Source organism: Oculina patagonica, chromosome 6 (genome assembly GCF_052425735.1).
Source record: "Oculina patagonica isolate OP01 chromosome 6, crgOcupat, whole genome shotgun sequence".
NCBI classification, from domain to species: Eukaryota; Metazoa; Cnidaria; class Anthozoa; order Scleractinia; family Oculinidae; genus Oculina; species Oculina patagonica.
The window spans coordinates 2,113,482-2,127,593 of NC_135763.1; the positions used below are offsets into that span (position 1 = coordinate 2,113,482).

General features: G+C 39.6%; 2 protein-coding genes across 2 annotated transcripts; both read left to right on the top strand.

Moving 5' to 3' along the window:
* Positions 1-1,827: 1,827 nt before the first annotated feature.
* LOC144656520 (collagen alpha-6(VI) chain-like) lies at positions 1,828-9,043 on the top strand. Its single transcript, XM_078516744.1, has 8 exons — positions 1,828-1,871; positions 2,692-3,107; positions 3,827-3,986; positions 4,622-5,049; positions 5,602-5,755; positions 7,484-7,666; positions 8,583-8,636; positions 9,036-9,043. Exons 1-8 carry the CDS (start codon positions 1,844-1,846, stop codon positions 9,041-9,043), a joined length of 1,431 nt encoding a protein of 476 aa, XP_078372870.1. The 5' UTR covers positions 1,828-1,843.
* Positions 9,044-10,702: 1,659 nt separating this feature from the next.
* Positions 10,703-13,591, top strand: LOC144657568 (uncharacterized). Its single transcript, XM_078517913.1, has 2 exons — positions 10,703-10,818; positions 11,070-13,591. Exon 2 carries the CDS (start codon positions 11,156-11,158, stop codon positions 12,212-12,214), a length of 1,059 nt encoding a protein of 352 aa, XP_078374039.1. The 5' UTR covers positions 10,703-10,818; positions 11,070-11,155; the 3' UTR covers positions 12,215-13,591.
* The last annotated feature ends 521 nt before the right edge of the window (positions 13,592-14,112 follow it).

Below are 14,112 nucleotides of genomic sequence, written 5' to 3' on the forward strand. Positions count from 1 at the left end.
ACAAAACGCCACAAATAAAGAACTAGCGAGGTACGTTGACGGCACGAATATCGGACTGGTCACTTTCTATAAAGCTATCCGTATGTCCACGAAAAAGTGTTCTTAACACTTACAATTTTGCCGTAAAAAAATCAACCAACAAGCTTGAGGACGCCGGTGGGTTTTGTTTCGAAGACCATAATGATTTCAATTATTAGTCATTCTTCGGTAAGCCAATATTTTATTACTGTTAAAACAATGCTTTGGATCTGTAGACACAAAAAATTTTTTTATTAAAAAAAAAACCTGAAAGGACTTATCGATGACTCAACGAACACTTTTTGCCAGTTACAGCGAATATCGTTCTGGACGTTCAGTGGTTTGTTTGTGTCAATTGCACCAGGTCCAGGTTATTCAAAGGATGAATAACATGCACTATCCACTGGATAAATCACTTTAAAAAGCATAGCGTAGTTTGTTTTTTTAATACTTATCCACTAGATAGTGATTTATCCGGTCGATAGCGTTATCCACCCTTTTAACAACCAGGCCCTGTACCCTACATCTAAATTCCTGATTTATTAAATTCATTCCTTCAAAATTAAGGCGTTGTTTATCAACGTATTTTAAATTGACGCATATCGTTTAAAATACTGGCTTTTGCTTCTTGAACCGGACATAGATGACGTGTAATAATGGAAACAAAAGAAAACAATACTGACCAAAATACATAATGACTCGAAAAACAATGGTTAAACAACGAGTTCTCCTTTGTGTATTTTACCCGAAGAAGAAGCCAAAATACTGTAGAGAAATGTACAGTTAACACAAATTAGGAGGCAACATTTCCCGATGAAGAAAAAAACGACAGGAAATATTTTGTAATGGCAACAGGAAAGAACTAGTAAATAATAAATAACAGAACTAGATTGCTCGACAAAGATAAATATCTCTGAGAACGACAAGGAAATTTAGAATCTTATAGAATATCTTTTTCAAGGTTAATATATGCGCCAGGCTGAGAAAAATGTTATTAAAAAAGTTTGAATTGCCTATACCTTCAGACAGGATTCAAAAGCAACCAAAATAAGGTTTCGTATCAATAAATGCCATACCAATAAAGGCCGATTTAGCAGTAAAAGACAACTGAATAAAATGTCGAACGCAGACTCGCCCCCACTCGTCTCTTACGAGAAAATTGTAAGGCGCGAAGGATGGTGAGAGAGGACTAAGGAGAAGCCAGTCTCAGCGACGCGCGACCTCATTTCTCTCGACAAGTATCCGCGTCCTGTTCAGTTGGGAGTTATCACACCCCCACCCCACCCCACCCCCTTCATGGCCAATACCTAAACGCGAGGGATGTGACAGGTTACCGGTTGCATAGTTCCAGAGCAGTTTTCAATTGAGTATCGTAAACCAAAAGCAAAGTAATCACTCTGGCTAATCACAAAGGAAACCGACAATTCAGTGAACCAATCTAAACTCGAAGCGAACGCATGTAGCTAACACGAAGCGCGAGAAAACGTGCGCGAGCGAGACAAGATTGGCTTTGGTTTGAGTTCTGATTGGGTAAGAAAGCGGCGCGAGACTTTTAAACCAATCAAACGCAAATAACTTCAGCAGTTCGGCACTCAAGCGAAAACCACTCTATTAGCCAAGTCACAACTGGTTTTGGTTTTCCTCATTTCCTGATTAACAAAACTAAACACAAGTTCATTCCTGACAGTCAATCAAAAGGCGTTCTTAATTCTACGATATAATCACCGTGAGATGTTTTGAGGTTATATGTTAAACTTCTGATTCAGGTCATTTTATTTGCAGGCAGTTTGGGATGTCCGTGCTGTGGATTGTAGCGTTTTTAGCGATGGATGTGTCACTGACATCTGCGTCTGGTAAGAAATGTCCTGGCCTCGAGCTTTTTTAACATAACATTACATTAAGTATGGGAGAGAAAAAAACTATCAGAGGTCGATGCTCTGACGAAACAAATTTCAGCATGATGGCAATCGTAAATATTTTCGCCAAATAAGCATCCAACTCCAGTCAGTTTGTCAGTCAGTCCACTGTTCAATCGATTTTCTAACAGAAAGTAACCAACCACGCGACCAACCAAATGTTCATTCATTCATTCATTCATTCATTCATTTATTCATGCATGCCACAACAACCACAACAACAAGCTTTATTTGCATGACTGTAAATTTGTTACAATATTGCAAAAGCGTAAACTTATTAAGTAATAATAATAATAAAAATAATGAAATAATAACATAGTAAAAAAAAAAAACAAAATGATTACATGCATTCATTTGCTCCTTCCTTCCTTCCTTTCTTCCTTCCTTCCTTCTTTCCTTTCTTCCTTCATTCATTCAATCTTTCGTGCGTGCGTGCGTTCGTTGTTCTTTCTTACTTTAGTTCGTTCTTTCGTTCGTTCGTTCATTTTTACGTTCGTCAATTTGTTCTTTCGTTCATTAATTTAATAAGTCAATCAATTAATCACACTCTCATACAGACAGTCATCCCTTTGTTAACAGCCCATTTCCGAGTTACATGAACATGTCGTTTTGCACAGAGGTAACCTAAAATAGAATATCAATCCAGTTTGCAAGAGAGAATTCAATCTAGTGTGTACTAAATAATTATCCTTTCGATAATGTATCCTTCTTCTTAATTTGTTGTTTAACTTCTACCTCCCTTCTCTTCCATTCTTAGATTCTGCCAAGTGTAAGCTTGACCTGGGATTGGTGGTCGATACGACAAAAAGTATACAAAGAAGGAACGTCCCCATGCTGAAGAACTCCCTGAAACAACTTATCCAAGAATTTGACATCTCAGAAGATGGCACCCATATCTCCTTTGAGACTTTCGCCAAGGAAAGCCAGCTTCACAACACGTTCAAAAGTGAATATTTTCACAGCAACAAAGCCATGGTTGCTCTAATACAGGGAAGTATTAGGAAGCTTACCCAGCCGACCCGACTTGATAAAGCACTGTTCAAAGCTGACCAGGAGATGTTTACAGAAGAGAATGGAGACCGAGCTGGAGTACCGAGCGTCATGCTACTGTACACGGACGGAAAGTCACACCGTGATACCGAGGATTATATGCCAGCAGTTATTTCTTTAAAGGTAAGGTCTTATATAATGCTTTAATAGTGCACGCGTCGTCGCCTATATTGGAGATCAGCGGAATTGTTTGGTTCTCTTATATCGTTATCGTATTCAACAATCAGACTACGAGCCTTCTATGAGCAAGTAGTCAACGAGGCGCAACGGAGACGCGCTTTTTGGATTCAATTCCGAGCGCGCGCGCGCTGTAGACTTTAAGAAACAAATTTAAATGCAGCGCAGCGAAGTTGATCAAAAAGTTGCGATCAAGCGTTTTATTGTCTTAACAAAAAGGCACGGTTTCTGACGAACCAATATTACTTTCTCAAGCAAGAAAACTGCTGATTACAAATAATCGGTAATTAAACAAAAAAATTTGTAAACATTCTCGGACATAACGTGAAATTATAAAGCAACGCAAATTTGGTTGATTTATAATAAGCTGGGTTGCCAAGGTGACGCAACATGGTCCTAAGTAACACGCAAAAAATTCAATAACAGTAGCACGCTTTGTAACCTGCCAGTTTTGAGCTCGTCAGCTGTAACGGCTTGGATGTGAAAGCGAAATAAAGGATAGGTACTCCAAAGAATAGAAAACTGTGTTTAGCCACCTTAAATTATTTAAAAGGATAACTTTCTCGAGTAATCCCCCAGTCTCGAAAGGTAGAAGTATTAAGCGCGTGAAGAAAGCCATCTGTTTACTCAAGAATGTAGCGAATGACTTCTTTTTTTGTTTTCAGGAAAAAGGTGTTCGCATAGTAGTTGTTGCCATTGGAAAATTTGCCACCAAGGATAAGTACAAAGCTGAATTAAATAAAATAGCCGGAGAGAATATTATTTATGTGGATGATTATCAAGATCTTACCAGTGCTACGGGCGACATCATCAGCGTAATTTGTCGTGAGTAATGATCATTCTTATCATGTAACAATTCAAAATTGTTTTACGTTTAGCTAAGCAGTAACTTGTGTAGGTAGGTTATGTATGTAAGGTCTGCAGCTGAGGCTAGTGACCCATGCATGAGGTAGGCTGTTATCTCTGGTTTCAGTAGCATGAAGCGACTAGGAGGTTTTCACGCCCCCTGAATGGGATGCTAGTCCATCTCAGGGTAAAATTTATCGGTACCATATATGTCATATATACTCCTAAGAGACACGGGAAGTGCAAAATGTTTGACCAAAGAACGCAATGCTTGTACAATGACCCGAGTCAGGGCTCGAATCCAGACCACTCCATCCGAAGACCAGGGCATTACTCATTAGGCTGCCTTCCTCGTATAGCAAACAGAGGTTTTTCCTCGAGTGCAAGGAGTAACGTGAAGGGTACATATAAACTTAAAACAGGCAACTGCGCAAAAAAGTCCTTGGCGACCAGGGAAACCTGATTTCGGAGGTTGGCAAATGAAATGAAAATTAAATGACTGGTCAAGAGAACTTCTTGGAAACTATACTTATTTTTTTCAACATTTTAGAAAATTCATGGCAGTGAGAACTTACAGACTAACACGAAACCCTTCTTGTATTTTCATACTACAGCTCCAAACACTTGCGAAAATTCACCAGGACTTGATGTCGCTTTTCTTGTTGACCGCACAGGAAGTCTAGGCATAGACAACTTCCGGTTACTTAAAGGCTTCCTCCTGGAACTCGTCGATGCCTTGAATGTTGGCCCCGATGCTACTCATGCGGCAATAGTTTTGTTTGCCAAAACAGCTAAAGTTATAAACACGTTTAGTAACAGCGAGTATTACAGCAATGGAGCCTTGCGCAATCTCACAGCCAGTATACCTGAAAAACTTGGAAGTATGACTTTTATTGACCGGGCTTTGGAAGCGGCCAACGAAAAATTGTTTACTGAGGAGGGAGGGGACAGGCCTGAGTTTCCCAACGTTTTGATTCTTTTGACGGATGGAAGGACAAACGAGAACTCGACAGACTACAAGGAGATCGTCCCTCTTTTAAAGGTGAGTCTGAGATATAAGATACTTGTCAACCTCCAAACGATCAGGGCCCAGTTGTTCAAAAGGTGGATAACGCTATCCACCGGAATGACATCCGGTGGAAGCGCAGGTTTGTTAACACCTATCCACCGGATAAATCGCTATCCAGTGGATAGGTGTTAACAAAACATACTGCGCTATCCACCGGATAGTCTTTATCGGGTGGATAGCGTTATCCATCTTTTGATCAACTGGGGTCAGAGCCGTAACCAGATTATAGCCATAGACAAGGGAAGTTCTGGGGGCATGCCCTACAGAAAATTATGAAAGCTGGTAGCTATGAATCTCTTTCAGAGACATTTTTCATGAGGTGTTTCTTGAGAAAAAACAATCTTGTTCAACTGGGAATAGAACAGTGATATTTTGTTTTTAATTTTGGGTACCAAAATTTAGACAAAGCAAATGCCCCGTCTTGCCTCTTGCTATAGTTATGGTCCTGATTAAGATAGTAATTTAGAATCTCAACAGACTTTCGTTACTTGCCTAACACCGGCTCACACTGTTTCTGCTTACTAGGAGAAAAAAGTTCGCATTGTGGCTGTTGGGATTGGAAGGAATGTTTTGATAGAAGAGCTGGAAGAAATAACTGGCAACATAGAAAACGTTTATCACGTGGACAACATCAACGGCTTGCCAGACTTGTTCTCAATACTGCTGACCGAAACATGCAGTAAGTAATCTATTGTAGCTTCCGTTTACAATGTTTTGTAACTTTTCTACTTTATAAAGATAGGCCGAAGATTTGTGACTACTTATCGCAGTCTTCTAAATATTCAGGGGAGCAGGGATGGCGCAGTGGTGAGAGCGCTCGCCTCTCACCAATGTAGCCTGGGTTCGATTCCGGTCCGGTGCCATATGTGGGTTGAGTTTGTTGTTGGTTCTGAGAGTTCTCCTCCGGGTACTCCGGTATTCTTCCCTCCTGGAAAAATCAACATTTCCAAATTCCAATTCGACATGGATAGAGGACCCGCATGAAAACCATCTAGAGCTGATGTGGCTTCCTCTCTTAAGGTCATTACCCTGAAATAGAACTGAACACAGATTTTTAACCAAACTTCGCCTACTGGTTTATTACTTTAAGGGAACTTAAATTTTGAAATAACAAAGGGGGGGGGGGTACCCGGTTTTGTTAGGGAGCAGGAAGACCAAGTATATTCCATATAATTCCTTTATAATTCCTCTGCGAGAACTAGCAGAGTACACTTTTTTAGCGATCATTTATTTTTCAAACATAGGAATTGATCTGTTTTCATTTTTCAGAAAGAATTTGATCGCTACACCGAAAATGTGAGAAAAAATTGATAGGTCACCAGACTCGTTTAGGAGAAAGTGACAATTTACTTCTCTCGCGGACTAAGCCGCATAGGAAAAAAGCCGCCATTTTGTTTATGTGTGCGCGCTAATTGCGCGTAAAATTCTGCGCTGTAAGGATGCGCAATGCAATACAGGGCAATGGCCTTAAACTTAAATTTTAAAATAAAAATGGGGGATGCCCTTGCTCGTTGAGAGCAGCAGCATCTTGTTTATACCCAATATAGCCTTATAAATGTGTTTCAAGTAACATTTTATGGCACTTTGTGATAGGTCACCATACTCGTTTTTACAAATTGACGATTTACCTCTCTGGCAAGGTCCAGCCGTAAAGAAAAATCCGCTAGTTTTAATACGCGCCCGCTAATCACGCGTGAAGTTATGCGCAGTAAGGATGCGCAATGCAACAGTCGGGAATTACCTTAAATATTTACGCAAAGAAAAGTAGTTCTTGAGTAACGCCCGGTGTGAAATAGAGTATTGTTTTGGGGGTCAAGTCTGAAATAGGGAACGGAAAATCAAATATTTAAGTCTGAAATAGGGTAAGAGTCTAAGAAAGCGTGCTGCACAACCCGACCTAATTTTTGGAGTGTACCCCCTCCTCCCCCCCCCCCCTTGTGGGAGGCGCGGTGGCCTAATGGTTAGCGCGCTCGACTCCGAGTCGAACGACCCGGGTTCGAGGCCTGGCCGGAGCGCTGCGTTGTGTTCTTGGGCAAGACACTTTACTCTCACAGTGCCTCTCTCCACTCAGGTGTATAAATGGGTATCGGCGAATTTACTGCTGGGGGGTAACCCTGCGATGGACTAGCATCCCATCCAGGGGGGAGTAGCAATACTCCTAGTCGCCTAATGCTACGGAAACTGGGATAAGCTCCGGCTGTATGGGCCTCATGGCTCGGAGACAGACTTTACTTTTTACCCCCTCCTCCCCGGGATATACGTATTCGCAGATTAAACTGAACAATTCGTTATCATATGTTTTAACGTGTAATTTTTCGCACCTAAGAGAAGATATTTTCTTTTATAGCTTCAGTACTTAAAGATACAACGTCTACCTGTTTAGTAATAAAGAGGCTTTGATTTGTAGGTGCTGATGGTGGATTTTCTCGCTGGGGCTTTTGGTCAGAATGTAGTAAGACATGTGACGGAATACAAACAAGGACGAGAACTTGTACTAACCCCCCTCCCCAGGGGTATGGGGAAGACTGTGTCGGCAATCAACAGGAGACCAGAGCCTGTGCAAATGAAGGACCTTGCGACTTGCTTGAAAGTAAGTACGTGGTATCTACAGGGAAATTTGGTTTAGAAGAGAGACTAAAAAAACAAATACAGCAAGAAAATAAATATTAGAGTAGTATCAGAAAAATACAAATTTGGGAAGAAAAGTTAGCGATATATAAGAAAATGGAACGACTTTTCGATGACTCCATGTCATCATTATCAATTTAAATTAGAATAAAGAGTTGAAGCTTATATAGTGATCAAAGAATGGAGTGAAAATATTTAGGGTGTGATACTATATAAGCATCAACTTTTTATTCTAATTTAACTTGATAATGATGACATGATGGCGTCATCGAAACGTCGTTCCAATTTTTTTTTATCGCTAGTTTTTCTTCTCGAATGTTTCAAAAAACATTTTGTTAGTCTTATTTGGCTTAAATTAAAAAATGATTCCCAACAGAACTGATGGAAATCAAGTTTGAGAAAGTTTAAGAAAATAAGGTTTATAATTAACACTCCTAAGCGAGGCGGCGGCTTTCAAGTTCATTCTCCCTCCTCCTTCCTCTGTCTCCGACTTATGCCGGATAAAAAAGCTATAAGAGAAGGAAAATTTGTATATTGTCATCATGGCTTAATGTTTTTCATCTTTCATTTTTTACCAATACATAGGAGACCCAGGACTGTACGGCTTTAGGCTCCCAGCACTAGAGAAAAGCAAGTTCCTAAAACGGATCGCAGTTCATGAAGCCGGAAGGAACTAGTGCGGCAGGCTGTGGCGCAAGTGTAATAACATATTTTCGTGTGTATTGCATTAAGAAATCGGAAACATTGCAAATAATTTACACATGCTATGCTTTTAAAGCAGTTTTCTTTACATTTTAAAGAAAAAAAAAATGGATTTTAAAAATCCACAGTGATTTGCTATGGGTTTCCATTTACTGTTCTTTTTGTTTCTCTGTCAGAAAGTCATTTAGCTGTGTCAGTCGTCAGTGAGTCAGTTAGTCAGTACTGTGTCAGTGAGTCCACCAGTCAGTCAGTCAGTCAGTCAGTTAGCAGGCTGAGTTAGTCCGCGGTCAATCAGTCAGCAGGCTTAGGCAGTCGGTCAGTCAGTTAGTTAGTCTGTCTCTAAGTTAGTCAGTCAGTCAGTCATTCAGTCTCTCTGTCAGTGAGTCAGTCCGTCAGACAGTCAGACAGTGAGTCGGTCGGTCAGTCCGGTCAGACAGCCTGCAGTTAGTCAGTGCCAGTCTGTAAAGATCTGTCAATCGATCGATCAGTCAATCAATCCACCAATTCGTCAGTCTGTCAGTAAATCAGACAGTTCTCTAATTGTGATTCAAGGTACAAACTTATTTTTGTGCTAACCATGCCCACAAAGCTGTTATGTGATTGTTTCTTCTTTTCTTTTCTATACGTAGATGACTGACTTGCACATGGCTTGCTCATTTGATGCCCATACAGCTGGAAGAAACTTTCTCGGAATACTGAGATCTACTGACACATGTACATTTTGCACGTTGAATCCACTTCGTAGCAGAAACTGAACTTAAATGTAGCAAACCACAATGTTTTGTAGGTTATTAACATTGACAGTTAATGACGTTATAAGACTTATAAAGTTGTCAAGTGTTAGGTCTGGTTTTCACTAGCGACGCAAGCACAAGCGCAAGCACAAGGGCAAGAATAACAGTTCTTATTTCAACGTGAAAACGGCTTCGACTCAAGCAAAAGCACAAGCGCATTGCAGTTTTATGCTTGTGCTTGCGGCAAGTACAAGAACAAGGATCAAAACGTGACCTTTTTGCGTGATTACGCTTATGCTTGCGCTTGTGCTTGCGTCGCTAGTGAAAACCAGGCTTTAATACGGATCGTATAGCTCTACAAGGTGAACGTAGGTTATGTAGCAATTTAGATTGAAGAACTGATCGACTGAAATAAAGTTAATTTGCAATTACGTTTTCTCTAATGTGTATTCCATTTTTAAAGCTCTTTCTTGAGACAGCTTAAATTTTACAGTTGAACCTTAAATTTCACATATCAATCTCAGTAGCTTTTTTCACAGTAAAGTTGCAGTGCGCCAAATGATATAATTTTAACTTCACCGGCAACATGATTTTTTTTTACTTTCCATCGAAGGCTAGCTGGTTCACCTTTTTATACAGCTTTGTGTCCCAAATTTTCAACACACAAAAGTATATTCTTTTAATTTCAAAATCTCAGCCTCGGTTTTATTCTTAAAATTTTCCTTAAATTTTGTAAATTTAAGCCTCGATATTCTTATAAAATAAATTCTTATATAAAAAAGTGTATTTCCAAGTCTTTTACTCGATTGTCTGAACCCTATAACAAAACGAAGAAGTTTATGCACGAGAATCTAGATAAAATTTCCTTGTGCGGAATTAATTATATTTTTGGTTTAGAGAACGAGACAAGGTTTGATCACGCAAAGTTTGGATCACAAGTTTGAATCACGGCAAAAGCCAGTTGATTTCCGTTCAACCAATGAAATCTTCTCGTTGGAATTCATGACTAACAGGTTGAACAACTCAGCCTCGTTATATAGGTGTAGGGGGGGTCGCTCTTAAATGAAAACTACTACCGAAATCCGAAATTTTTCAAAGCATATGTTGTGCTACCATTGCCTTTATTGATAGCTTACCATAAACAGCTTAACTAGCATGGGGCTAACCGGTTACCCAGAGAGCACTCTAGTTGATGAAGGGCTGAGCCCGAAACGACTGGAATTTTATACGTATTTATGGCTCTTACTACTCCAAAAAATGAGAACTTTGTTTAACTTTGCAACTTTTACAAGTGCCACGCAGCACACGGATTTTTTTTTTTCATTTATCACTGATCAGCACTCTAGTTAGCCTAATAACATGAATAGCGCTCCGGTTAGCCTGAAACACGCTCCGGGTAGCCGATTTACGGTTAGCTCAAAACAATAGTAATCATGGTAACATGATAGATACTTAAAAATATTAAAATTTCAGTAGTATTTTTCATTTTAAGGCTATTTGGGCAGTCAACTGGGGTAGTCCATGGACTGAGTGAGGGCCAGTCCACGTTTTGTTCACATCCTCAAAAGTCCGGCGTCGAACGGCGTTCTTAATCACATGATCACACCGTACTTTTCATTACAACGAATCGAAGAGAGAAAATGCTATTAGCAAGAGAAGGTGTTAACATGTCAAAATAGTAAGTGCACGCATTGAACATGAACTACATTAGAATAAAATTGTCAAAGGAAGCAATTACTTTTTGCAGTCTGAACCAATCAAATACACCTGTTTGATCGCCTTGGGGAAAGGTGCTTTAGAAATGTCTTATTAATTATGTGTTCAGTATTATTCACATTATTTCAGAATGAGTAACGACACTAATTAATGATGCTTGCTCTCTTTCACTACCGTACCAACTAAACATGTTTACAATTCATTATTTCTCAGCTGATCTTCTCATCTCGAAGCTATTAAATGAGACAGGCAACACATTACTAAAAACTCTGGCTTCTTGTTAAAATTACCGCGTGATCATGGCACGGAAAACAGGGATTGTTCGCAGGCTTGCTGCTCGAATATTTGCAGTCAGCTTGCTCGTTTTACAAGGAGTAATCTTGGACTACTATTTAATTGTCGAAGAAGAATCTTCTGCGTGGTTTGCATGGATCGTAACAGACGTGTTCGTTCTGTTCGCTTGGCTGTTCACAATGTGGATGTCGCATCGAAGCCGAAAAATGGCGATGACAGAACATAAAGATGAAATCAAGTTTGCCTATCTTGCCTGGATTATTTACGCCGTCCATTTAGTACCTAAAGTAGCTACTCTGTTCAAGCTTAAAGCGTCTTTACTGGACGAGAAACTTATCTTTGGACCAAACATGTTAAAGATGAATTTGTGTCTAACACCGATGTTGTTTTTGTTTCTTATTTACGCGCATCACGACGCGAAATCACACTCACGACGAAAATATTACTTGGAGAAAATGACCGCAGCTGTAACTCTTGATTTATTTGACAGCGTCGAAATGCTGGAGTATCTCTTTGATAAGGATAAGATCACACTCGAACTAGAAAATGCCATTCTCGCTTTTTCCTGCATGAATATTTTTCTTCCAACCTTTGCGTTGTTTGAGCTGAAGTTTAACAAGTTTCACGAAAGCGGAGAAATTTCTCCAATATCGTTCAAGTTCATTTACATTTGCAGTTTCATGTTTTTCGTCAACGTTCCATTCTTGGTTTTAAGGCTGATATTATGGCATGGATACCATTTAGATGTTTCAGTATTGCTGGCGAAAAATGCTCTGGCGATTGTTATGGGAATTATAGAGATTATGGAGTTTTTTGGCGAGCAAAAGCCAAGGAAATGCAAGGTTTGTTCGAAGACCTTTGCCAAAGCGTTTTTCAAATCGCACCTTAAAATGTGCCCGCTTGAAGGAGATTTCGAAATGATTACGCAAGATGAAAAAAGAAATGGAAATTTAAAAAACAATTTTCACTCTCAAGAGGCTGAAGAAGTTAATAATACTGTGCACAATGTCAGTTCCTCTGTTACAGATAACATTTCGCCAACCACCTTAAAGACATATGTCTGATTTTGTAGACTAAACTTAAACTCTAACAATAATTATTATTCAAAAAGCGGGTTAATTTTAACGCTGGCAAACGGGGAAGCTGTTATAGAGTTAAAGAAAAATTACAAGAAAGAAGAAATTTCAATAAATCACGGTTAAATGTACGCAACTTTAATTAGTTCTCATAAACGTGTAACTGACATATTTACAAGAAAAGAAACTTAAAAAGTTATTACTCAGCATTAGCATATTGTACACGTTCGTTAGTTGAGCTAAACCTCTAGAAGCGCGGCCTCGATCGATGTATGTTTTTCCTTTCCTTCTTTCCCTGAGTGTCAAAGATACAATTAATTCAATCAAACATAAATGGAAATTTTGACAAGAGGAGATATCTTTTCAAAAGCGTCGAACAATGTTCAATTGCAGAGGTGTTTGCTTCGAATTATCTATATTTACTTTTGTAAAATATTCTGATCGCCAGGATAAGAGCACAGCAGGTGATAGAGAATATAATATAATTGGGAGGCGTTTTCATTTGCTCCAACGAAGCTTTCGCCTGCTAGCAAAGCCTTCTTTTATTGCTCCCGGCTGTTTTAAGCTTGTTAAGCGTTCGTGGGCAATAAGAGGGGGCTGTATTCGCAGAATAAACGAAACGCCTCTTTGTTTTGAGGGGTATTATAGCTAAGTTTTTATGAAATCAGATCACGGAATTACTCAGGGTTGGGGGTATGCCACGGGAGAAAAGTGCAGAGGCCGGCGCACGCATCGAACTACCATTCTTTTAAAGTTTACTTTAAATTGAATAAGCGCTGGTCGGTCTTTTGCGTTCCACTTTAGATTCTACTTTGTACACTTTTCAGCGAAAGCGGTACAGGAAAATTTTCTGAACTTCTAAACTATATACAGTAACTATACTTTTGTTTACGGGATGCAGGTCAGATAATAAGAAAAAAAGCGAGCTACCGTATTTATTCAATTAAGCGCCCTGGGCGCTTATTAATTTTTTGGACCTTGAGAGTGGGCGCTTATTCGAGGTGGGCGCTTATTCGAAGCTGGGCGCTTATTAAATTTTCACCATTTTTCGCAAGTAGTAAGTTTATTTTACAACAAAACAATGAATAATAATAAAACGTGAAGATGTGCCAAAGCAGAATTTTAACTGTTCATTGAAAGTTTCTGTAAAATACTTAGAAAACTCGGTCTTCGGGGAAGTTTCTTAGTAGTACTAAGTCAATTTCAATTTCAATATTAATTAAAGTACTCCTCTTGTGCACTTCAGTATTTTTTGAAGGAGTATAGGGGGTGGGCGCTTATTAACTTTTCCTGCCTATAGGTTGGGCGCTTATTCGAGGTGGGCGCTTTCTCGAGGTTGGGCGCTTAATCGAATAAATACGGTAATTCAATTCTTGAAAGATCATACATGGAAATTCTATATAAAACCACAGGGTGCATACAATAGAGTTACGTAAGATGAAAGTAAATAAATGAATTTCTTTCGAACTGAACGATAGGAAAGAATAGGGGGTAAGCTTGTCTTCTGTGAACAGGAAAATGCAATGCGACAAAAACTAGATAAGCCACTTTGGTCGGATGTAGAATTTGCGCAGCTATCGGTTATTCTGTAGAATGGAAGCCGTTTTCATCGCTCTCCATCGCAGAGGCTCCTTCAGTGGGGGAAGGCAAAAAAACACGAAAAATGCAAAAATAGGGGGAGCGCGGGGGACGACGAGAAATTCCCAGTGTTCCCCGCGCGCTTTCATTTCGATTCTCTCTACGCTCCGCGCGCTTACTTTTCACCTCTCCCCATTTCCCAGCCCGTATGAAAAAATAAGAGGCCTCTGGGGAGGAGAGAGCGTTTTCATTTAAAGGTTTGTATTGCTTGAGCAGCCTTGTTACCAGGATGATTATTTTTCCTTCCC

Excerpts from the sequence above, each read along its gene's own strand:
- LOC144656520 (XM_078516744.1), top strand. The coding sequence starts at position 1,844 with ATGGATGTGTCACTGACATCTGCGTCTG. Across the intron at positions 1,872-2,691 it reads GTCACTGACATCTGCGTCTG|ATTCTGCCAAGTGTAAGCTT; the intron begins GTAAGAAATGTC and ends TTCCATTCTTAG. Across the intron at positions 5,050-5,601 it reads AGATCGTCCCTCTTTTAAAG|GAGAAAAAAGTTCGCATTGT; the intron begins GTGAGTCTGAGA and ends TCTGCTTACTAG.
- LOC144657568 (XM_078517913.1), top strand. The coding sequence starts at position 11,156 with ATGGCACGGAAAACAGGGATTGTTCGCAGGCTTGCTGCTCGAATATTT.